The following is a 26,466-nucleotide window of genomic DNA, read 5'->3' on the forward strand; positions in this document are numbered from 1 at the left end:
GTATTGCTCAGCAATCTCGTGATGAGTAAATTGAAACCTTTCTAACAAAACGTTTTACAGTAATTTTTTTTTTCCCAGTACCACGTGCATGCCAATTCAAACTGAGGGGAGTAGTGGGGTTGGGGAGAAACAGGCGGCACTGAAGATTAGACCCATTTTATTACTGGAATGGCACGCACCATTTTCATGTCAACATAACTCGCTGCTGGAAAGCAGTCACGGAACTGATTTAACTTGCCTGCGTTTCTGCCTCGGTGAGGGGGCACATGCCCTGCAGGGATGTTTCAGCTGCCTGCCGTTAGAAAATCTGTTTGCTGTTTTTCCTGCCTCAGCAGTGTATGTAAATAAAGGATTGTTATAAAGCCATCATTCCAGCACAATGGGCCCTGACCGTCCATCAGTGGTTCTGCAACCCAGACCACAAGGCGAAGGCACAGGCATTTTTGTTTCCACCAGGCAAAGTGATTCTGTTGTTAGTGTCCTCCATATGCAAAAAGGCCACGTAATTAAATTCCATAGAGCGGCGAGCCCAACAGCAAATGCTAGTTGTGGAGCCACAAATTGCAACATGCATTTAAGAATCATCAGCCATTGTTTTTGCTGACATAGACGTTAGCAGCTGACTTTCCTTAAAATAGAAAATCTAAGTAATAACTCTTCATTTTTTATCTTAAGAAAGAAAATGGCAGCTTTTTTCTTTTTTGGTGGGGGGAGGCATTAAAAAATATACTGTGCAAAGTTCCTTTTCCCAATCCCAGGGCATTCAGTAGCATCAGGATCTCTTGACTAATGTTTTCTATGCTATTATCCTCCTGGTAAAGTTTCTGGAGAATAATGTTTCTTTTCCTAAACAGACTGTATTTGGCATAATGATAGGATTTGTTTTAATAAATAAATCCTCTAATTTGAATTTTACAGAGCAGTTTTCATATACTGTTAACATCCTTTTTCTTACAAAAACCCTACTGTGCTTTACAAGGAAATTAAGACAGAAAAAAAGAAAGCTCAGATTTAGAGCTAACTTTAAAAGAAAACAGTCAAGCAAAGGTTACCCAACATTATAACATGAAAGAGTTGCTGGCTACATGCCAGAAATCAAAGGGGCCATGTCTAATTTACATATAATTTGCATAAATTGATCATCTGAAACACAAACCTTGATAATAGTATTCCTGTTGTGAGATCTTCCTTTCAATAGAAACTCCTACTGCCCTGTTCACCAGCAACAGAAAGCTGCCTCTGATTACCTTCCACTTCATCCAGTGGTTACGGGAACAGGATAATATTACAGCCCTGTTTGGGGAATTGCTAAAGCAATGCTTTGCACGCACTAGGAGCATGTCCACACTGATGCGTGGGTTTGTGTGGGTAAATTCATAGCAACTTCGAAGCTCCTGACTCAAGGACAGCTTGGGACTGACTGCAAAGGTACTGCCCTGAAGGGAGAGTTGGCATAGGGCTAGTTGACCCATGCTGGCTTTTTCTGTCTAACCTCTCTGCACATTGAACCGGAGGCAAGATGAGAATTTTAGCCTGCAGGAGAACGTATGGGTAGCTCACATGCTCTGGGACATCGCCGAGAGCACAGAAAAACTCTGCTTTCAAAATCTGGTTTCTGGGCCAGCAGAAAGCAACCATGGCCTGAACCTCTGCTTGCACTCGTGTTCCCATGGGTCTGAACCAAGTTCCGCAGCAGCAGCGTATGCCCAATGTTGTTGGCGGTTAGAGAGAGGGCGCTGCGTGTCCAGGGACCCTGCAGGGAGATCCCATGCATGCATAAAAAGGGCTGGGAAAGGGGGACAAGCACTCACCAGGTCTGGCAGCTAAGAGCTATATACGGCTTTAGGACAATTTTCTTGGAGACACTGAAAACCACAGCCCTGAAATACAGGCCACATTCTTCCAGACTTTTCAGTCCCTACCCATAAATACAGGTCAGCGAAGCTATTTTTAAAGAAAGTTGTTAACATTTTGAAACCTGACAAACAGAATGACTTTCAGAAACAGCTTGGTTCTTTGGACTGAAATTTCCCAAGAAAATTCAACCAAGTGTTTAAACTGTGGTTAAGCTATAAGCTGCTGAATATGAGGTCTCAAAATGGGAAATGTCACACAATCTTAATAATAGAGTGGCATTACCATGTCTGCCAATAGTAAATGTGTGTTTATCTGCATGAATAACAACATGAGCAATCACAGCAATAGAAAGTTTTACTGTAATCGAATCCAAACACTGCGCCAAGCTTTTCAACCACAGAGAGAAACCTCGTGCTTGTAAAGCCTGCAATTATAAGTATAGTTACTTCCTTTTAATTTCATCAATCCTATATAATACATCTGGCTTTGATTGAAGTAAATGGCTTATATGCGTAGACAATCTTATTTGAACACGGAGCATTTAAGCAGAAATATCTACTGAGTCAAGGACTGTGGGCAGACTGTGAGAACAGAAAGTCATTGCTTCCCCCTCCCCTTGTTTTTTCATTTTTAGGTTTTTTGGTGAACAGAATTAAAATTTGGCAGTGGTAGGTTAGCGGTTGGACTCAATGATCTTAAGGGTCTTTTCCAACCTTAACGATTCTATGATTCTATGATTATATGAAAATCCAAAGAGAGGGAAAAATGCAATCTGGCACTTAGGCAGTGGTTTTAATACATGTTTTAAAGCATGTTGGCAACATTGACACAGGGGAGTTTTTGAGGATTAAGTAATTCATAAGAATGACAGTAGGGAAAAATGGGTGTATTAATACCCATAAACTGACCTGGTCTTACTTAGGTTCTCAATCTTTTCACACACACAAACAAACCAGCATGCTGTAATGTGAGCATACCAAATGCACATCATTTAATTTTTAAAAGCTTTTTAGAAGTTTGGGGGATTTTAATCTTTTTTGTAGCTATGCTTTTAGACATCTGGATTTAAATTCCCCGTTTCAAAGCACATACACGCCAATCCTTACACAGAAAGCACCAGTTTAACAAAGAGTGAGGTTCCTTTTCATACCAACTAGTGGCACGAGGCAATCATCTGTTTGAAGACGGATAAGTTAAATCTGAAGTGGCAGGAATATGTATGGCTGAAGAACACACAGTTCTTGAACGTGGCCTGGTATGTCTATAAACATACCAAAATACAAATGCTGGGAGAGGTCCTCTTCACCTTCAGTTCTTCTCATCAGTTAACTTGCCATGAAATGCTGTGTGAGCAGGGCCAAGGACATTGAGTTTGTCAGGTCGAGCTGCACAGCAGGGAAAGAAACTACATGGGGAGATTAAATGCAAAAGCCAAAGCACGTAACAGATAAAAGCCAGTCTTCTTGCACGTGATAAATAGGAACAGGAGCATACACATGTTCAAAAAAAAGAATTGGCAGCAGTTCGGAACATCCTTTTTAATAAAGCCAAGTAAACCTGAGGATAGACAGACATTCAGATGCTCAGGCTGGGAATCCTACCAACAGAGACGTTTGCTGCATAACAGCATCCCATCTGCTGATGGCACCATGCCTGCCTTTTGCCACTGTCTCTGCTTATTAAGTGCCAAGCAAACACAGGTATAGGCAGGAAGCCTGTGTGGTGTCCTCGCTCACAGTGTGTTGTGCTTTGGTAAGGTCTGGGCTGAAAATCCCTTTTCCTCTGGACAGGGACATGCCAACAAGGCAGGAAAAGAAACTCTTGGAGTCAAAGTGAGAAGGTAAGACTCAGCTACATGGAGGAGGCTTAGATTAGCAGAGGAGCATGAGAGAAGCCTTATAAAACAACCAGAAAGCCCAAGTCTATGTGTAGAGGGCTATGCCTAAATAAATGTTTTAGATTATAAATGAGCTTTGATGTGAATCTTAGTAAGATTCCCTCTCGCTGTGCTTTGGTTCCCGTGGTGGAGAGGTGAGGTCTTGAAGGGTAGGACCAGGCTTCCTTCTGGACAGTGCTGAGCTAGAAGACGGGCACCAGGAGTGCTGATAACATGATCTTAAAGCCCTGAAATGTGTGCACTGAGGGTGCTGGGTCCTCAGCACCAGCTGTTTTGCTCCACAGACCCACTGCTGTTGCTCTGCAGGGCTTGCTAATGTAGATATAATCTAAAATGGCTATATCATTGCTCATAGCTTGTTGTGGCTCTTAGGACAGCTGTTGGTGCAGGATACTGTGGCACATGCTGAAAGTATTATTGTCCCGCCCCAGCAGCATTGAAGATGTGTTTACCAGAGCTTTCTATATTTTTCCACTGTTTCCCTCTGAAGCAATATAGTCGTGGCGTCACAAAATTTGCTGCCTTGGAGAACACAGACCAACATTTTCCAGCACCACCATGCAAAATGAAACTTTCATATCTCTTGGAGGGAATTCAGATGGACTGTATGATCGTAAATGTTGATGAATTTCCAAGACTTGCAGTGCCTTCATTGTGAACAAGAGATTGCTTGAAAGGGTTTTTCCATCCCCTGCTGAGAGGACAGGGCACTTAGCCTTTTCTTCAGATCTGTTGTCCTCAGATGTGGAAGGTTTGCTTATTATTCTTGTGCTAAACGAGTAGGAAGAAATGCATGATACATTACTGGGATATTAAATTAAAAGCGTGATAAAAATTCATTGTTAGGCCCAAGATGCAAGCCTGACCAAAAGGGTTTTCTTTACTATTGCACTTTGTGGCTACAATGTGCAGTAGTGGGCAAAATTTTAGCCTCTGCCGAGAGGTTTGGAGAAGCATAAAAGGTCTGGCAAGCCTGCTGGCCGAGACGATATATGCTGTGTACTGAGCCATTGTATCAGCTCTTCACTTCCCTACTCCGTGAATTTTGACATATGCTTTACTGTGTTGGAGACCTCTCGGGTGAATGCTTTGCAGCTCTGAGCATGTGTGTCACGAGAAAGTTCTGTGTCTTTTGCCAGTGGCTCAGAGTTGGCAGGTGTATGGCAGTGCTTCCAACAGGAGGAATAGTCAGTGATAAATATTGTAATTTAAGAATGTCTTGTTTTATTGCTTTTTTTATTTCTAACTTTGATCCCTAGACTTAGAACCTATGCTGAATACTTCAATCTTCTAATATCTGACTGTGTTCCACCATCATTAAATCAAATTCAGTCAAAAATGAGGCTTTCAGAAGCAGACTTTCTATTTGGTCTTGTTCATACATTGCCCAGTAGAGCTCTGACCTATTTGGAGCATTCAGTTTCATCTCCTCTTAGTATAAAATGTTGTCTGAAGTTGGTGCATCTTTAATATAAACAATAGGCAATAATAATAACTAATTAATCCATGTTCCTTTTATTCTTGGTGATAAAAGGATTTTTTTTTACCAAATCAATATTTCTGAAGTTTTATGCAGTGAATAAATGTAACAGAATATGTTACAGAGCGAGAACCCAGGACTTAATCAGCTTAAACAAACTCAAGACATGAAAAGAAAGTGATTCAAAGGCTTTGTCTTGCAAATGATTGGCAGCTAGTAACATAGGTACAGAAATTTGGTTTTTAAAGTCACTTTAAAGTTAGGTAGGTTTAAAATATCAGATAACAAATAGAAGAACATAACTATTTTGCTATTATATAAGGCAACAGATTTGTTTATGAATAAAATGCTTTATATTTGAATTGAACATTTTCATTTTGCTTAAACTTGTTGAGACCGTAAAAATATATATAAAGCATTACTGTAAATTTCTGAACTATAGATGTCACTGTTCAGTCATAGAATGATGCACTGGAAGAGCCTTATTTATTTATGCTGTGACTTCTGCCTATGGTATTTCTAGTTCAGCTACTTTGCCAACTAACAATAAATCTCCCATAGGGATGACATCAAAATGCAATGCCTAGTGCAGTCACAGTTTTGAAATTCTTCAGACCCAGATCTCTACAGGTCTAGCAAGTTGGTTTCATTGTCTGAGTGAGATACGTATAAGACACCAAAAAATAATCCTGTCTTGTTGATGATGACTAAACATGCTTTCCAGGAATCTCCAAAGTTGAATCATTTCCCTTCTTAATTCTGCAACCTTGAAAGCAGCAGTGCTTCTATCTCCCTTCTTGTAGTAGGCCAATGAAACAGCATGATATTTGAGTATCTATTTCATTTATCTTCAATTAAATAGTATTGGACTCCTGACTGAATACACCAGCAAGTCTGGTTCCAAGTTTGTTCTCTAAAGCCTCTCCTCCTGAAAGAATTCAATTAGAGTAACTGAACAAGGCAAATTGAAACGGATAGGACATAAAAGATGTGGGAGTCTTAATGCAGAATTGCTTTCGCCTCATGCCTCCACTGGGTTTTTCCATATTGTTTCCATGAAATTCTTTTCCTTGTAACTGGTCTGGAAATTCCTGCCTTGTTTCCTAGAACAGTGGCTTTTAAAATATGTTTTGAGGTTTGTTTTTTTTTCAGATGTATAGATACAGAATCTTTAAAAATATGTTTAAAAAGCTCACCACTGAGGGATGATATTTCAGCTACATCAGCTTGACATCTGATAATCTTGAGTTGCATTCAACCATTTCAGCTCTAACTCCAGAAGGGTTTATGTAGGTATGCCACTAGTATCAATGGCAGGAAGGTTCCTTGTTCCAGTTGCTTAATATACTATAGTCAGTAAGTATGTGAACCCCATAACTGGAGCTTGAACCTTGCCTACACATCTGTTTAGGGTATTTGGATTGTGTAAGTAGTTTTTTTTTTTTAAAAAAAATCAGCCAAAGTGTTTTACAGATGTCTATGAAAATTTTGCTAGTTCAACATCTCTAATCTAAGAGTCTTTCCATCCCAGGGACTGCATTAGTCATCAAGGGCTTTCACAACGTACCCTTGCTCTTTTGGAATGAAAAAGCACTGAGATTTCAATATCCAGTTCACAATATAAAGAGACACATTGTCTCACTGGATTTCTTTATGACCTTAAATAAAGTTTTTAATAATGGCATTGTGCCATATGAAATCACAAGGAGAGGGAAAAAAAGAAGAGGTTGTCATTTGATACTTGGCAGAGTGGACTGATGGTTTCAAGAATGGTTTTGAGCCTAATGTTGCTCCTCTGTTGGCAAGAAATGTGGAAGTAGGACTTTGATCCCCTACAGGGTTCCCCTCCACATGAGTGGACTTATGTCTGATGTATTGTAGCCAGTGATTAATCAGCCTCTTAATGCACACACTGCACATAATCAGCTCTGATTAGGGCTGGCGTTGCCCAGGTCAGCTGGTATTATGAATTTTATAGTTCATGCCTGGATGATGCGCTTTATGAAAGTGGTAAGTATCACTATAAAGTGTTTTATTACTGTCACATCTGCACTGTGTCGTCCTTGTGAAAGGCAGATGTGGAAAAGCTCTCAGCTTATGTATTTGTTCTTCAGTGAAGCCCCTAAAGGAGCATGTGCTGCCACTATCAGCAAATACGGTCTGTATTTTCAAAAATACTGGGAGATGAATCCTTGATCTAGAATATTTCATGTGACCAGAGTTCTTTATGGATGACATTTATTCTTATCTGAATCATGACAATCAGGGTGGTATGGGCTGCAGCAATTCCTCTGGTTGCTGGTTGTAGGCATTAGCTCCAGCTGTCCAGACATCCCAGATAAACAAACTCTTGACTGGCATTAGTGTGGACCACACAGACATATCTGAATGAGTATGAGTACCCTTTCCCCCACAGTGCAGTATATTTTTTGGAGTAAAGTAGCCAAATGGATCCCCTTGCTTCTAGACAGATACAGTGGTAGGGTTCTGATTTATTTCTTTGTGTCCCTCACCTCCCAGGCTACCAATGCAATTGCCTCTCCCAGTTTACGGGAAGGAATTGTGAGTCAGAAATCACAGCCTGCTTCCCAAATCCCTGCCGGAATGGAGGCTCATGTGATCCCATCGGCAACACTTTCATCTGCAACTGCAAAAATGGCCTGACAGGAGTAACGTAAGTGACCCTCTCCAGGTGGGCAGTGGAAGCTTTTCAGTTCAGTGATGGTGGGCTTTTTGATTAGGTATTTTGTACTGCAAAGCTATGATTCACCTAGCAAAAAATAACCCAAAACTTAGTGTTTATTTCAAGTCTAAGCTAATGACAGCTGAGAAATCCATGAGGCTTGCGTGTTCAGAAATGTTTTTCTGAACTTGGCCTCCTAAATTATTGTTTCAGGACGTTATCTCCAGACAGTTTTCACTGAGTTATACACACCTAAGAGTTCAAGGCTTTTTGAGCAATCCCATAAAGCCCATGGAAGCTGCTATGTAATTTTTCTTTTTTAATGGATCAATTATTTAGTAACCTTAGCCCTGACATAAAAGCCTAATTTATCTACTTGATGTAGAAACAGAAAACCCCCTAAACTGCCTATCAACATGCTTTTTTCTCATCTAGTCTGTCTTACTTTTTGTTCTGCCTTTTTTTTTTGTCACCCGCTCTTCTTTCCAATTCTCCTCTCTAAGGTTTCTGTTCTTTTTTTTAACCCCTCTTCTCTAATATTTGGTCATTTTATCTCCAGCCCTAAATAATTTAAAACAGTATATCCTCCTCTTCTCTTAAATAAGTACTCTGATTTTTTAGTGTAGTTTTTCTCAACTATTTTCTCTTTGAATCCTCCTAATATTTTGTACTGAATCCCATGGGATGGTCCAAAAACAGTATAAGAAGGTTGAGATTCTCTGTGACGTTCAGTGAGCTTTAATAGGGTCAAGGAGCCTTTTGCTATCAGATGGTTTAAACTCTTCTTTCCTTCTTGATGTTTCCATGTTATTATCTTAAAATCCATGGAATAGCTGTAGAAAAAAAATGAAATACTGTTAAATAATATTATAATAATCAGATCATTTGCCAAGCACCAGCAATGTGTTAACTGTAATGGTACCACGTTGACGAAATCATAGAATCGTAGAATGCCCTGAGTTGGAAGAGACCCACAAGGATCATCAAGTCCAACTCCTGTCCCTGCACAGGACACCCCAAATTCACACCGTGTCTCTGAGGGTGTTGTCCAAGTGCTTCTTGAATAGTGTCAGGCTCGGTGCCATGATGCCTCCCTGGGGAGCCTGTTCCAGTGCTCCACCAGCCTCTGGGGGAAGAACCTTTTCCTAGTACCCAACCTAAACCTCCCCTGGCACATCTTCCTGCCAACATAAATCACCATGTACAAGCTGAGCTGTTTGCTAGGTGTTCGCCAAACTCCAAACTCTCCTTTTCTTCTTTTAAGGTGTGAAGAAGACATCAATGAGTGTGAAAGAGAAGAATGTGAAAATGGTGGCTCCTGTGTCAACATATTTGGTTCATTTCTGTGTAACTGCACCCCTGGCTATGTGGGGCAATATTGTGGCCTTCGCCCCGTGGTGGTTCCCAATATACAAGCTGGACATTCATATGTTGGCAAGGAGGAGCTGATAGGAATAGCTGTGGTCCTGTTTGTCATATTTGTGTTGATTGTCCTCTTTATCATTTTTCGTAAGAAAGTATTCAGGAAGAACTATTCCCGCAACAACATCACACTCGTACAGGATCCGGCTACTGCTGCCCTGCTCAACAAGAGCAACGGCATCCAGTTCAAGAACATCAGGAACAGTGGAGACAGCAGAAATATCTACCAAGAGGTTGGGCCTCCACAGGTCCCGGTGAGGCCGATGGCCTATACCCCATGCTTCCAGAGTGACTCAAGGAATAACCTGGACAAGATAGTGGATGGTCTTGGCGTGGAGCACCAGGAGATGACGACGTTTCATCCCGAGTCCCCTCGAATACTGACGGCCAGGCGGGGGGTGGTGGTGTGCAGTGTAGCTCCAAACTTGCCTGCCGTGTCTCCCTGTCGCTCCGACTGTGACTCCATCAGGAAGAGCACATGGGATGCTGGGACAGAAAGTAAGTAGTGCTGCTTGCCGCTCTCGCTTTTCCTTGCCATAGGTTTTGGTTCCCTTCAGGGTACAGTGGCACACGTGCTCTTAAGGCTCCAACTTCATACACTTACAATTGTTACATTTCTCAAAGAAGTGATTTGGTTTAATTTTGAAAGGTTATAATTAAACTAGGCATACAAGTCCTCTACTTCTGTGCATTAAGTATGACTAAATGCATTTATTTCACTTGTTCAGAAAGCACATATGAGTAAGTGCTCTGAGCATTAGTTCTTCAAGTGATACAATGCAATCATCTTTCTACTGGAAAAAATAATTTGGGGCAGAAATCTCAAATATAAACTCTGCTAGGTTTGGGCTGTTTGTCTCCTGAGGTAATTGAAAATATTTAAACCTCTCCAAGAAGCAATCGTGTTTTGCCAGAGGGACAAATGAACTAATATTCTCCAGTGCCTATGAAATGAAGCAGAAAATCATGCACTACTTATAGGATCACCTTTTCAGTCCATTGCATTCCCATCTGCATTCAGTATCAGAGTGAACACAAAATTTCTGATCCCCACACTTGCCCTATTTGTGCTCTGATGGTTTCTCACCTGATGACATAATGCCCCCTCCATTCCTGAACAAGTTGCTGGAGATGCAGCAAACTTCACGTATTCTGCCATAGCAGGAAATACCAGGTTTGGATCAAAGTTATGGCCCTACATGTCTATCCTTGCAAGTCAGAACCTGACATATGGACTGGGCGATGTTTGTTTTAGCATACAGTGGCGGGGGTTTATGATGCTTCCTCTTTTTAGTAGTTTTCCCTAATGCATCTTCAACCCCTCTGCAACATGACCTTAACCAAAACTGACAAATAAAACTCCATGATCCAGAAACTTTCAGAGTCCTGTAGTTTTAGGCAATACGAATTGAGGAAAAGAGAGAGGATTCTGGCACTGCCTCATACCTATGCCCTGGCCTGCACGTTTTCATCTAAGGCAAGACATTGGCTAAGGTCTTCTAGTGAAAAACAGGAATTAGTTTTAATTTCTTTGGTCTGTGTTTCACAGTTGTGTTGTGGTTGACCTTTTTAACAATTAAATATAGTTTTGCTGATTGAAAGCATCAGCATGCCAGCCCCTATACATGCTCTGTTCTGTATTCTCTTGGGTGTTTCTGCCACAGACACTGCTGGTATCTGTATGAATTTCTGCACAGCATGAGGCCACGCCATGGAGACAGACCTCAGCTGTCACGGAGTGGGAAGCAGTGCAGCTTCGTTACTGCAGCACTCACTCCATCTACTACATACCCTCGTTCTCAGCAGGAGCAAATCAGCCTTTACTGTATGGAGGTGCCCCATGCTGGGTAGAAATATCTACAGCTAGCAGGTGGAGAACTGCACTTCATGTTTCCAGCACCTGAGCACGTTCATTCCTAATTAGCTCAGGTGTCTATCTCAGTCCTTAGCATGGAGGATAATTTTTAGGATCCCTCATTATCGCTCACATAATGTATAGCTGAATGTGTTTATTCATGTGTGTTTTATTACATGAGAATTTATTCCATAGGCTGCAGTTACATTTCTATACTGTAGAAGAGTTGTCAAGAGTGAATGAACTGGATGAAAAGCAATGTAAATCGATGCATAATCTATTATATGTCAGTGTTGGAGCCATTAAAATCTGATCCAGGGGACACTGATATGAATAAAAAGATACACAGTAATTTTACTGTGCATTGAGTGAGCCTTTAGTGAGGCTTCTATATTAGGAAATTAAAAGTAAAGGGAAATGTAACTGTAGTCTCTTATATAAGATGTTTATACCACATTTTTAAGTAATTTTCTTTGCTGCTGAGACTACATGTCATCTAAAAAGGTGATACTGAATATAGGTGTTTCTTCCTTGATTACAGTGGTGTCAGCCACTTGAAAGGCTCTTTGTGCTTCAAACACTTCAAAAGTCTAGGTATCCTCATCAGCTGCCTTCTTGACCAATAGGTCATTTCCTCTCTCTGAAGGAAAAAATTTATTCTGACAAAAATAATAGAAGTCTACTGATTGGCAGGATTTAAATGGCTCTGTGGTATAAATAGAGAAATGTGCATAACTAGAGAGTACTATTTTGCTTTATTTTTGCTGTCAATGAAGGTAAAGGGGTTGATGACGCTGAAGAAGTGACCTGTTTTGCAGGAAGTAATAAAGGCAGCAACTCCGAAGTACAGTCCCTCAGCTCCTTCCAGTCTGATTCCGGTGATGATAATGGTAAGAAATGGTTTTATCTTTATTATGCTGGGGACAAAATTATTTAACTCTTTTTCTAATATTATTAAAAATATTTAGGTGACATTTAGAAAACCTTTTAATGATGCTAGAAGTCAGAAAGTCCTGGATTCAAACCCTCGCTTTGTGTCCATTTTTTAAATTATAGGAACATAATTTAAGTCAGTCAAATTAAAGGGAATTTTTGTGCGCCATTTGCCAGGTCTTACCCATGGTCCCAACAAAACTCTGGTAGTGCTCAGCAGCCACAATGAGCAGATGAGCCAGTCCCGGGTGGCTTGGCCTCTCCCTGGCAATCACAGCTCAACGAACAATAGAGCACCATTAAATCCTTGCTTGGTGCATGTTCGTTACCCGCTGTCATGTCCTGTGTCATTATCTCAGTGGGTGACATGGGCAGAGCCATACACAGCCTGAAAGAGGCCTACAAAGTCAGAACAAACCTTTGTTCCTACGGCCCATGTATGTTGAGCTGTGGGCCTGAGAAAAGGCAAGAAGTTTCTGCCTGGGAGGGATGATGGATGTCAGGGAAGCCTCATTCAGATACACAGAAAAAGATTAGCACAAAGAAATTGCACTTAGTTTCCTCAGCCGCCAGTTAATAAACTGTCTGGAGACTCAGTTCCTCAGTCATGTCATGCAGCTCTTCCCTAGGTACTCCTAAATGTTGGAAAAAGCACTTAAAGAGAAGTGCACTTGCAGTTCCTTTTGGTTCAGCTGTTGCTGAAGCATCATGAGGGTTTTTATCAAGCTTCTCAGTGCTTTTCTGCCCCTGCACCCCCAAAAAAGTTAGTGGTTTTAGAATAATTATTAGAATTATTATTATTTTAATAAAATATATTTATATTATAATTGCCTTTAGAATAATTATTCAGGTGGTCATTTATTGTATGTGATTACTTTTTATATCTCCCAAACTCTAATTAGGCTCTTCAACCATCTGATCCTGCCCCCATTTAAATCAGTGACATGATACCCAGTGAAGCTGGATTGGACCTTTTGTGACTGCTCATTTTCTGTGAAAGCTGTATGTAAACTACAGCCTTTAGAGATAACACTTCTATATCCTTATAGACAAATCTACATCTTCAGGGAGAATTTGAGAAGAAACAAATCATCTAGGTCATTTTGCAGAGGTGAATGCAAGACTACACGCTCTGGTTTTCTTGCAGCAGCAGAGAGGATTTGCAGTGAAAGAGCTTAAACTATAAATACAGGCATAAGTAAGCATATACATGTACATAGGGGCTAATGGATAACTCTCTTGAAGCCATAAATCCTTCCCCTTCCTGTCTTTTTAATTTTTTGTGCTTCACATGCCTGCAAAGGTTAAAAGGTTGTCAGTGAAACCCCAGCAAATGCAATTCAGCATCCACGCTCTTTGGGGAGACAGGACAGGCTGCTCCTTCTCTCAACTCCTTCCTCCAAAGCCAACAGAACGCTGCCAGGCGCTCACATGGCTAGCAGTGGGGACAGGCTCGTGTCGCGCTGCTGTACAAATGACTGTGCTGACACTATCCTGAGAAACTGGTTAATCCTTCTGACTGGGGAAACCTGTCTCGTACCTGAGAAGCACTGGGATGCATCTTGCTGAAGGTGTGAACATCCCTACCCTGTTCAGTTTGTATCAGGTGCAGGCAGCCTCCACTCACCCTCTCCATGGTGCTTGGAACCTTCTCTTGCTGCGTCAAACAGGGGTTGTCTCACCATGCAAACTTTTTTTGGGTGTGATTTTGAGCCTACTTTTTTTTTCACCTTATTTCTACTGCATTTAAATTGCTCATCTCCCCTAGTCTTGCTAAGATTATTTAGCAGTATTTTATGTGATCAAAAAGCAAAAATTTTTATTAGCCACAAACATAAAAAAAAAGTTGCCCACTTTCAGCAATAATGTTTTGAGATTTCAAAGGCAAGTTACAGGTTTCCATGCTAAGCTATTCTGAATGGGGAGGGACATGACAAAAGTGTGTTTTTAGGTTACTGTTTCACTGCAGGCCAATGGATGGTTTTGCTGGGAAGTCCAAGCAACTGCTGCTGATGACACCAATTTTCTACTCCCAAGCAATGCTAAATTTGGGTATTGCCTTGCACTGAGGTGCCTTCGGTAGAAGTTTCCTTCCCTTCCATGAACATGCTCTGCTCAGCCTCAGCTCCCAGCAGAGCCAATCCTCAGTTGCAACGAAGACTGTGCTGGCCCTGATTTCTCACGTTCTGTTTTTCACTCTCCGTTGTTCTCCTGTTACAGTTTACAGCTGCCTTCCACCTCTTTTCCAAGCCTCGCAGCAGCTAAATACATGGAGTCACTTATTTTTCCATAATGTTTATTATGCATTCGCCAATACAAGTTTCCCTTGTACAATTACCAGTGCTGTTGATGGCATAAACATGCTCAACATAGACATAGAACATAATTGCTTTGGTTTATCAAGGCTCTTTTTGCCAAGCCTTCACAAGGACTAAGGAAATTGGATGACATCCTTCATCCCATGCCCAAAATGTAACAAAGATGTCAAAATAGTCAACATATATTTGAATGTTACTATTACTGTTAATATGTTTCTTGTGACCTCTAAGTCTATTGGCTGTGTGAAGCAAAAAAGTATGTCTTGCCCAACATTTCTGGTCCCTTTCTTAGCCTGCTCCAAAGCCTGCTGTCTTTCCCATAATTAAAGACAAAGGAAAAGGGATGGATCCAATACCCACCGAACCAGAGCTTTCCCTCTGGTTTTGGTGGGTTTTATTTTGGGTCCTCAAAGGCAGTGTTAGTTAGTCCAAAATGCAGGTCATCTATAGGACCACACTTTGTAGGCCTGTTGACTTCCATGTTAAAAAATTGCACAGACTAGATCAGTTGTTTCAAGGGAAAAGGATGTTTTGGTAAAACACCTGTAGAGAGCACACAAAGAATTTGTGAAAATATTCTGTCAAACACAGATCAAAATTTGAACAGAACCTACTTGGATGTGTCCTCCTAATTATAGCAGTCCTGCTTGATGTCCCAGGGGTATTACATGGCACAGCACAAACAGTAAATAACTAAAACATTCCTCTTAGGAAATAAAATGAGCTTAGAACCATTTCAGATGGTGTAATGGTCTAAAAGATGATGATCCCTTGGAGCACACAGCACCATCTCTGGAGACCTTTAAGCAAGAATGAATTAGAAATTAGTGTCAGGTAGACAAGATACTGCTCCGGTTAATTGAATCAGCTGGCTAGTCTGCTTGAATTTATGAGGTGATACACATCATCCCACGTGCCTTTCTGGAAATGCTGGTTTGGAATTTATCACCACTCTGAAAATGTATCAGATTATCTGAAATGAAATGTCCTGCAACCCACTGCATAAATCACGCATTGGTCGGCAGCTTTTTTTTTTCCCCCCAATGTCAGTTCTGTCTGTTTGAGAGAATTTATTATGGTAACATATGATGTGTGTTTTAAATGCTAACCTGAAGCTGTCCTTCCCTTCCCTTTATTTTCTGCTTTCCCTCCCCTGCAAGCTTCCATAGTGACTGTCATACAGCTTGTCAACAATGTAGTTGACACTATAGAAAATGAAGGTATTTACAATTTTTTCTTTCTTGTTATGCAACAATGCTTCCTGTTTTCATTGTGAAACATTCCAGCAGAACCTCACTAATCTACACTGACCAGCAAACCCGTGGCGGGGATGGGGATTTGCAGATCAGCATGTTCACCAGCAAACACGAGAACGCCAGTGATATACCACAAAATATCTGTGGGTAATTGGAGGTGGTAGAAAAGGTGTCAAGGCCTTCATCCTCTTCTGTTCAAGTCCATGTTTTTGCTTGCTTATTCCCATTGCCTTCAGAGAGAATAGGATTAGGTTGATAATGGAACCAAATCATTGAGATTATCCTGGCTGCAGAGGCTGGGAAACAGGAGGAGACACAGGAAGGTTGTAAAGTATCCCGGGCTGCAGTAAAGGTGGGCTATGCACTCCAGTGAGACCATGTGGAGAGGAGCAAAGTGGTGGTAGGCAGGTGGCTGGTTTCTCCCAGGTAAAACGGTGTCAGATAAAAGATCTGTAGACACAACTCCGTGGATGCCACATAGCAAGGCAGCCTGCCTGCCACTGCCTTTCTCCTGGGGTTGATGTTCCCGTTGAATAGAGCACAGCAGTTTTGTCCAAGGACCCAACACAGCTCTGCCACTGACCTCTTGGGTAACCTCAGGCACATCATCTTACAAGTGAACTGGTTTCCTTACCTGTAAGACAGGAATATCACCATTTTCCTTATCCGTAGAGCACTGAGGAAATGTGATGTATCATAGATAAACATTATTTATTGATACATTTGTCTTATCCTTGGGAAAATGTCAACTCAACATCAGCTCAAGTTATCCACAAGTCCAAAATTTCTTCTGCCTTTAGCAAATTTAAGCCAGGTTTTGCACACTTAAGATAATCAGTCTTCATTATGCTTAAAGATGACCAAGTAAATAACTTCTGTGAAACAAATTATTTTTTTCTTGAGCCAGTGTCATGGTAATTTTGAAAAGCACTTTTACTCCTAGCTAGTGATGGCACTTGAGTATTTGACTATAGTATATTTACTGATGTCCTGAAGTGCAAGAGTGCCATTCTTCTCAATATCAAATAAAATGAACTGGCCAAGGTTAATTAAAAAATAAAGTCCCACTCAAAAAATAAGAAAATAACCTCAGAAAGAAAGCAGAGACAGTGTAAATGGCCTTGCCTTCCTAAAGGAAAGCTTAACCAAACACACTGGCTCCCCATCATGCTTTACAGGTCAGAAAAAGCAAGTCTGGGAGCAGTTTCAAGAGGCTGTCACTGAAAATGCTTTGCCCACTTCCCAGTTCCTTGAATGAGACTTACGAACTTTGCATGCTCTGCAGCAGAGCCGGTGAAAGTGGTGAATCATTAGCTGCACTGGAGGTCCTGGTGCATGGCAGGCAGAATCGCTGCCGCGGAGCCGCGGGAGGACAGGGGTCCTTCCCCAGGGAGCTGCCAGGGGTTGTGCAAGCCAGCAAATTAGTGAGGTTCTCCTGGATCCTGAAACCACACAGCTCAGAGGGACCTGATGCATCTTGGGTGCAATGTCATTACGCTGACTGAAAGACAGCAAAATCCACTTTACAAAAAAGAGACAAGTGAAGAAGGAGAAGAGTGGTTAGGGCCGGTTCAGACACTGCTGCTAAACCTGCAGTAGCCCAAACCCTCCTCGCCCCTGGCTAACGCAGAGGAGGTAGAAAGTTACTGCCTGTCTAAAGAGCTAATGAAGAAATCACCATTACCACATACACCATGTGATAATGAGGAATGGCAAGAGTGGTGTTAATAGATGGAGGCCTGGAGAATTGTCTTCTCTGCTCTCATCTGTGGCTGAGCCCCCGATGTTAAGTATTGTAATGCCATACAGGTCTATTTATCTGGCCAGACCTCCTCCAGCAATGCAGTGCAGAGACCTTGCCCAGTGACTTCTTGCATGAGGCCCAATAACATGTAGCTGAACAAGAGCAACTCATCCAGAAAACGCTGCAGCTTATTTCCCGCTCTTGTCTCACATAAAACCTCTTTCCTTGCTCTCTCCCTGACCCCTGCACCCTCTCCATACTGGAATGCCTCCCTCCCCACCGGCTAGCATGGCAGTGCAGGTGGGAGGTGGGTATGGGGTTGTGGGGCATTGTAGCTGACGGCCCCATTAAATGGCTTTGTATTCTATTCTATTCAGGTTCTTATACCGTGCCCATCACCATGGTATCTGAGCCCAGGTGGGCCCAGATTTGTTTGAACCAGCCCTGAGAATGGTAGATTCTTATTTTTCTGTTTCAAAGTGAACAAGTGAGAGAGAAATGTACTTTGCAATTTTGAACGACAGAGATGGTGGATAGCCCTTTTTGTATTAAAAATTCCATCTCTAATGTAATTCCATATCTATTCAGTGAGGGTAAATAATTAAGATATGATAGAAAAGGCATATAATACACATGACATAATCATTTCTATATGTATGTCTGCATTTGACTGGGCAAGCTTATCTTGTACGCTAAAATAAAGAACAATTAAAAATCCTATTAAAATGACACTGAGGCAGCTATGCTTTAGAAATATGCATGCAGAGTTTTGTATTTTCACATGTAATGCTATGCTGGTAACAAGCTCCGAGTTACCAGTTTTTACCTTTCACTTTGTATCTGACAGTGTCTGTTATGGATCAAGGACAGAACTACAACAGAGGTGATTTTTCTGAGACACTTTCTGCCTGTTGGACTGGGATGGGGTGGGCAGGGCACCAACTTGATCTGTTCTTTTCTTGAACTGCTTTGTGTGTCTTCTTTTGTTTGACTTCTGTTGGGTTCATGCTGCATGAGGATGGCCAGACACTTTTTTATTTCAGGATCCAGTTTTCAGTTGATCAGATCATTTGCTTGCACAGCCTAGTAGCATCCTAAAAAGTGAAATGCCTGAGAGTGGCTGTATTTTGTTTCTTTGCTTGTTTGCATTAGCATCATAATACAATTTTGTTCTCCTCCCCTGCCCCTCCGGTCAGAGCATGGCTGACCTGTGTTGATGGCCTGTGGCGCATGCTGTGAGTTGAACGTGCGTGAGGACTAAAAGGCGAGTGCATGCAGGACACTTTGTTTTCATTAGTGGCCCCATCCTAATGGAGCGTTGTGGTTCTCTTTCCTGCTGCAGCGTATCATTGGGATACCTCTGACTGGATGCCAAGTGCTCGCTTGTCCGACATTGAGGAAGTGCCCAACTTTGAGACGGCAGATGGAGGCTCAGCTCATCATGGCAGTACCAGAGAGCTGGAAACAGATTACTACCTTGGTGGCTACGACATTGACAGCGACTACCCTCCCCCTCACGAAGAGGAGTTTTTAAGCCAGGACCAGTTACCACCTCCTCTTCCAGAGGATTATCCGGACCAATATGAATCCCTCCCACCTTCGCAGCCAGTCTCAATGGCAAGTACACTCAGTCCCAGTTGCAGGCGACGACCGCACTTCCACCCTAGCCAATACCTCCCTCCTCACCAGTTTCCCAATGAGACGGACACCACAGGGTCTCACACTGGGAATGAATTTAGTACTTTTGCTGTTGGCCCAAGCCAGAACACAGAAAATGTCAGTGCAGGTAAGATGCCCTTATCCTTGCACAACTCTCTAGATGCCTCCTCCTCTGACGTCTCAGCCAGCTGTGGCTTTGATGACTCCGAAGTAGCCATGAGTGACTATGAAAGCGTGGAGGAACTCAACCTAGAAAATGTTCACATTCCATTTGTGGAGACTCAGCATCAGACACAAGTGTAGAGGAAGCTCCCTTCTTTTTCTTCTTCCTCCTCTTCTTTTTTTTTTTTTTTATCTTTGTCATTTGGTCCAATTGATAGTATAAATATTGAGAAGAAATTTTGCTGAAGGTGTATCTATATATATTGGGCAAGGCAAAAATACAGTATGACCCATTATTAACTTGTTCAGAAATGATGCTGTATGTGCAGACATGAAGAGACCGATTGTGTTAAGTATTATACATCACAAAATTGTTACAGACAATCTGGAGACTATGTACCTTCTATTTATTACCAAGAGTAAAGCTCAGTTTTTGAGGCAGGGGGAAACAATAATTGCTAAATAATTTTTTTCTCTCCCCCAAAGTTTGAGATTTTTTTTTTTTGATATTGTGTTATTAAAAGTGTTACAGTGTTACGATCTCCCCACTGCATTAAGGAACTGGTATGGATCATTCCAAGATGCACTGTTGCATGAAATTTTATGTCAGCAAAAGAATGAAAGCAATTGATCGTTGAGGCTGCTGTGTACAACACGTCAGATGGCTGAAAAAACATTTACGAATTGACCTATCAAAGACAAGCGACCAGTCATTTGTCCGTAAATATTTATCTATACTTTTGTTTGTTACATAGCATTTCATTCTACTTTGTGTGCATATAAAGCAACATATATACAGCATATATTTACTCCAAATTGGCCTCCTTTCATTGCCATTTTTTAAAACCTGATGTCAGGTACGTGTGCATAACTTCTTCACCTGTGACGACTTCTAGAAATGTCAGAGTTTGGCTGAGTAGTGGCCCGGTTTTGCCCCAGCTGCATATGCACAGCCTCCTTTGACTTCTGTATGCAATGTGAACATGTATCTGAAAGCATCGGGAAACCTATCTACAAAGCGCTGCACATTTTTTTGAAATTCCTTGCTTGGGCAGTTGCCTCTTTAACAGCAGTCATTGTGCTACAGTTATTGCAGTAAAATTAGTTGCAATTAAGTTGTATATAATGCTGCTGTAACCTCAAACCGTTAGCTTAACGTCATTTGGCAAATGTCCATCCTTAGAGTTTACGGAATGAGCTCTCAGCTGCTGTAAACTGACTCAGTCGGTGGAACTGCACGGATGGGCTGTGACCAAAGATCTGGCCCTAGATTTTCTGCTGGATGTCTGATTTCATAGGATTTGAGGACTTCCAAAGGTTGTTTGCAGACTTCAGAATATTGTTGTGGGATGAGGAAAACCATGGCATCAGTTTGCTTCTATGCTTCCCTCAGCCTGATTGGAGTAAATGGCCTTTCACACTGATTTGGCCTGAGCAGCTAAGTGCAACATGGAAATATGGGATTTTCACTCAATGTATTAAATCATATTATACTTACCCATTGGTTGACGCTATGAAATTGTTCTTACCACTGTATTTTACAGCATCGGTATACCTTATACAGTGAATGTGAGTCTGCAGTCTGCATTACTGCTGGGGTTTCATTCATTCCTTCCATGGCGTAATTCAGTCATTCTGAAAAGTTATTGAATACATAAATCGTTGTTATAGATGAACAGATTCACTAACAGGTTTCCTCTGCTGCTTTCCATGTCCTGTCTCTTGGTCAAATATCTTAACTGAATAGTTTCAGCAGTTGTATTGCAGGGCAACATGTTCCTGACTGACTTGCGTTTCACTCAAAATTAAATTGTGGGCCATTTCTTGACATACGGGAAGTGTTTACCACAAATTTCCCCCCCCAAAAAATAAATTATTAATAGAATGTAATTTAAATAATTGCAGCTTGTAACACTTTTAATAAAACAGGATTTCTAAAATTCTCGGTGTAGGTACAATGTGTTGCTGCTTCCCTCCAATAGCTTATATAGCTGTGAAAGACTGGTGTAGATATTTTCTTTGGGATCATGCAGCAATTCTTCACTATAAAACATTTCATTATACAGGTCCATTAATAAATTGAGTGAACTAGAAAGACCACGTACTGCACATACAAGTATTATCAAGTACTTTTCTGCAAATAGTTCCTGTCCATCAAATTTATGAATGTCACTTGGTCTTCTCAAAGTGAACATGCTTCTGTAACAGTGATATATCCTGAATGTGCTCATGGTACGTTTCAACCTCTTTTCCCTGCTATTACCCCTGTGTTTTCAAGAAGAAAAAAAAAGATGGAAATTTGTATCGCGATCGCAAGGAATTGCAAATAAGCCACAAAATGCCTAGGGGCATAGGTAGAGGATGACTTGCATAGTTCATGAAGTCTGTGTTGCAGGAAAGCAGATGCAATTAGACTGATGTCTCTTCAAGAGTAGGAACATCTCAGTTTGAAAAACAAAGATGCAAATTTAGCTGCACTTTAAAGACAGTATGACTTTCTGAGAATGTAATACTCTCTTAGCAATGAGCTGCAGTTTACATGGTGTTTGCTTCTACTTAGTTTTGGTGTGAGACATTTTTATCCATTATGCAATTAGTTCTGTTCGAGCCCCCAGCTATTTAAGAAGTGTACTTGTCATCTCTTGTCTGTAGTGAAAATTCTTGAGTAAGCCTGAGAGACCGATATCAAAACTTTACTGAGACATATCAAAAGTGTCATGAGGGAGAACACCATGGGAGTCTAGCAGTTGCCATACAAAAACAAAACCAATGTTTCTCACCAAGCTTGTTGCCTCAGTAATATCTTGTTGGTAGTGAGTTTTACTAGTAAAATACGCATAAATACAATGTATATTACTTTTTCTGATTTGATGTTGTTGCCATTTCATTTCACTGAACGCCTACTTATTAAAGTGCTGTTGGGAAAGTGCCAAGGATCACCCATTCAGCCTTCTCTGTCCCACTCATGATTTCTATACCTCAATATCTCCTCCCACCAAAACTGAATAGGCCTAATCCATCTTCAAACAGATGCTCCTCTGTGAATATTGGTATTTCTGGGGCCTTTCTGTTTTTGTCTGGGTCTTTTTGATAGTGATAAGACCTGAATGCAGATCTTAAGGTGAAATACCTCTTAGGGAATAAGATTTTCATATTAACATCTCTTTTGTTAACTAAACCATTTTATTTTCTTTTTAATTACTGTTCTACATGGACAAGCTGTAATCTTCTAACCTGGAAGATAACAATACATCCACAACCTAATGTAATTATTTTTCATATTATTCCATCCAATATATAATTCTTTTTCTGCTATATGATAATTTTTGTATTGCTGCTGCTGTCATTGCCAGGTCCCTGGTTCTGTTAGAGCTCCCCCTCACATCTCTGCTTATCCTGTATGTCTGTATTTCAGTTTACATTCCTGTAGATGGCTCCACTACACGGTATTTTCTTTCAGAATCATCTGTAGGAGAGGGTTCATAGACTTAATAAAGTACTTTTGCGTATCAGTGGATTATAACTCTTAGGCTCAAGACAGTCTTTGCTTTTTGTAAAGAAACAACAATAGAAATAAGCAACTTATTAAAATGGAAATACATGCTTGTATCAGAAATCACTGACTTTGCCAAGGGTCTATGAGTCTGAGTAAAAGGGTGCCTGTTGTCTGTGTTTTGATCAGGTTGAGAGTGTCATGCACACTGATAGCCTTTTTGATAACTCTGGCAATAGAAAGAGCCTTAAAGTGACTGATAACATAATTTATGCTGCCAATACCACGTTAGTGGCCCTGTGCAAAAAGAAAAATTAGGCTTATGTACCTTTCTTAAATATGTTAAGTATTTTGCCTTTGTGTTATAAACATCCTATTAAAAAAAAAAAGGCAACCCCTCCCCCCAACAAAACCATAGGTACTGGATGTGATTGCTGTCCTGAGCCAGTATCTTAAAGCAGGGCAAAGGGCCAAAGGTGACACCAAGGGGCCACAGTATCACTTCCCTCCCATGGGGCCATGGACAGCCCCACCAGAAGACGACAGTAAAGTTGCCTTCCTATACGACCCTCCTGTAGGACACAGAATATTAAGGCAACCAGGGAGAAGTTGCAATGCAAAGATGCATTACAGCGTTGTGATTTCTAGGCAATCAAGCTATTTTCCTAAAGGTCGGTGACATCTTTGATCCTGAATTATCCCAGAGGTTTCCTTATCCTATTGTTGCAGTACAAGACTGAAAGGAGTCAAAGGCTTCTCACTGCTACTGTTTTCCTGAAGTCAGAAAGTTGCACGCTCCACCTCTCAAGCAGGCACTTCCCCTCTGCATTTCCCACAGACAAATTAAATTTTGGTCCTAGAATTTTTTAATCCCCTTTTCTAAATTCACTAGTGTAGCCTGAAGTAGTGCTATCCTTGCTGTGTTGGTACCCTTGCCGGTCAGAAACGCAGACTGGGTGCAGCACAGTGAGGAAATGCATGCCACTGACATGCTGATTACTGGGGAGGCAGCAGCCTGTTGTCTCTGCCAGCCAGGCAAGTGGTAAGCATTGAGAACTTGACATAAAAAATGTTGCTCTTGGCTCAATATGAATTCCATTGTAAAGAGAAATGTGGTCTGGAAAGGACAAATGGTTAAGAACACAGCTTTACTCCTCATTGAGCTCCTGCTTGGAAAAGCTAAATGGATGTTATAGTGGATCCTTAGAGTGGATAATAATTGCAGTCACGGGAGAGAGAGCTGAACGTGCCCTGGACCAGTTCTGCTAAGCTTCGTTTGAAAAGGTAGCATACTTAATAATGGAGAAAACCAGGTATTTAAAACCAGTAGTGAAAGTACATCTGTGCTTTGTTGGTATTTTTTTGAGCTATTCACTGAGTAATAAGAGATGTTTCGTAGTTCTCCAACTAGAGAGCTTCATCTTCAGGTTCATTCTCTGATGGTTTACCATCATTTACCATGCAGTAGAAGGGTGCTTTTTGCCTGTTTGCATCTCTGTTCCTCTCAATAGACCAAACTGTGGTTTGAGCCTTAGAAATTTAGACTATCACCCATTATCCATGGCTTTTAGCCTGTGTTTCATAAACTTGACATTTAACTCCTCCATTATCAGAAGGGCCATTCAGTTAGTAAATTAGCTGCATCATCCAAGGGATGGGCGGAAAGGGAGGAAATGAAATTAAATTCATTTCTTTATGTAATAATTGAAAGCAATAATTGCAAATATGTCGTATTACACAAAGGCCATAAGTAATCTTTACCAGTGTTAAGAGTGCACTTGAACTGTATTATGGAACGAGTTTGGAGCCCTCAGAACTGTAGCATTCTTCTGTCATAGAAATACCTGAATCGCTATTGTTTAACAATGCGACAAGCCCATACTGCCGCTTTTCAGGAGGTGACAAAGATGTTTAGGAGTGAAAGCAGTTCTCTTTAAAGCACTGTATCAGAAAAGATTGTCTTGTAAATTTTACCTGTTGCAAGCAGGCTGGTTTGTAAAAGATGTATGTTTTGGTGTTTAAAAGAAGTTTATAAAATAATGTATATAATGGTTTCAAATTACCAGGCTTTTGTAGATATTTGATGCCAATCAGGTCGCTTTAATTTTTTTTTATTTGTTTGTTTGATATAATTCTAAAGAGTCATCAAAGTTGGTTTAAACTTTTAAGGTAACAGCAAAAAACAAAAAACAGTAAAGTTTTAGATTTGAAAACTTTTTAATCATTTCAAAGTGTACTGTAACTTTCCTTTGGGTTCAGCTCCTTTTGTTTAACTTTTTTTCTGGTTTTAAGAAGGTGTTTTTTATTGAATTTTTTTAAATTAATGTGTTTTGCACAAAAAACTAGAGATATGATGTTTATGCCATTTCAAGTAGGTATTAAGAGATGTCATTTCTCCAATAACAACAAATTCAACCTTATGCAAAAGGGAAGGTTTATCACTTTGAGTGGGTATAGTCCTTCATCAGAAAACTAATTGTTCCTTCACAATTGCTGTTGGCAGTATTGTCTTGTGTTCTTTTGATATAAAAACAAAACAACAACAACAAAAATAAAAGTGTACAGGTTTGTAACTGCCAAAATTTGCTAAAGTTGATGGTTAAAACACGTTTTCCAAGTAAACAAAAAGAAAAGCCCAGCTGTGTTGACTATTTCTTGATTTTTCTCCTACTTTCAAAGGAGGGAACAAGATATGACACATCAGTTCTGCAAGAAATGTAGTGGTCCATTGCCTCTCTCTGTACAGGACTGCAGAAAGTGCTACTGTTTTGACTCTTCAAATTTATTTCACTGTTACATGGCAATTCCTCCATAGGGGCCCCCACTCACACTGCAGAGCTATCTTGCCACAAGTTGCTTAGCTGGTATGTGTATGCTAAGGCAGTTGCCTAATTAAATCCACAACCTCAAATGATGCATCATGTGGCCCTCTAGACAGTGAGCTCCATTGACTGAGACAATTTCAGGTGACAATCCAGCTGTCCTGTGTTAGCTGTGTAGCTGGTATACAAGGGATGGGTGTGTAAAGCAGCAGCCTGCTCTACAGTGCAGCAGGACAGATCTGCCCCCTGCCATGGGCATCTCTATCCTCCAGAATCATGGCACTGACAGCTGGGGACCAACTTGGACAAATTCAGGTGGGAAGTCTCAGGTATGTAAGCACTGCCCCAGAAAAGAGCCATCATTGTTCTAGGCAGGGGTTGCATTCAGGAATGCTGCATTTACTTCTCCTTCATCACATCTGTTCGACTCCACAGCCCAAGCTGCCCCAGCTGTGTTGGCCTGAAGCATGGCTAGCCCAGCTGCAGTATAGAAAGATGGGGAGATGTTCCTTCCAGAGCTCTTTGAATGCCCTGCCATGATGTGGCCTCGCACTGCCAGGGAGGAGGGATGCTACCTGCAGCATGGTATCCCATTAAAACATGTAAGACCCAGAGCAGTGATTGAACCAAGTGTTTGAACAAGCCAGGGCATAAATACCCTTTCTCAACATTCTTGAAACAGAAGTTTAAGCTATGGAAAAGCAAAATAACAAGTCAACATTACAACACTCTTCCCCTAAGGATTCCTAAGTTTTTTTCCTAGAATTGATGAGTCCCCTACTTAAGCCAGGTTCCTAAGTATTTTTCTATTTCTATATTCCCTGCTTGTAGAGGAGCTCTTCTTCTTTTCCACCTTTCCTGTCGGAGTTTGACACAACCTCAGGG

At 41.0% G+C, this 26,466-nt stretch overlaps 1 protein-coding gene across 1 annotated transcript in view; it reads left to right on the forward strand.

Moving 5' to 3' along the window:
* Positions 1-25,392, forward strand: part of FAT3 (FAT atypical cadherin 3) — a 362,856-nt gene extending 337,464 nt beyond the window's left edge. The window contains exons 23-28 of the mRNA XM_075081104.1: positions 7,755-7,908; positions 9,182-9,837; positions 11,971-12,084; positions 15,606-15,665; positions 18,293-18,328; positions 18,788-25,392. Of these exons, the coding sequence (XP_074937205.1) occupies positions 7,755-7,908; positions 9,182-9,837; positions 11,971-12,084; positions 15,606-15,665; positions 18,293-18,328; positions 18,788-19,407 (1,640 nt within the window). The 3' untranslated portion in view covers positions 19,408-25,392. The remainder of the gene's footprint in view (positions 1-7,754; positions 7,909-9,181; positions 9,838-11,970; positions 12,085-15,605; positions 15,666-18,292; positions 18,329-18,787) is intronic.
* Positions 25,393-26,466: the final 1,074 nt, after the last annotated feature.

This window comes from Phalacrocorax aristotelis, chromosome 1 (genome assembly GCF_949628215.1).
Source record: "Phalacrocorax aristotelis chromosome 1, bGulAri2.1, whole genome shotgun sequence".
Taxonomy (NCBI): Eukaryota; Metazoa; Chordata; class Aves; order Suliformes; family Phalacrocoracidae; genus Phalacrocorax; species Phalacrocorax aristotelis.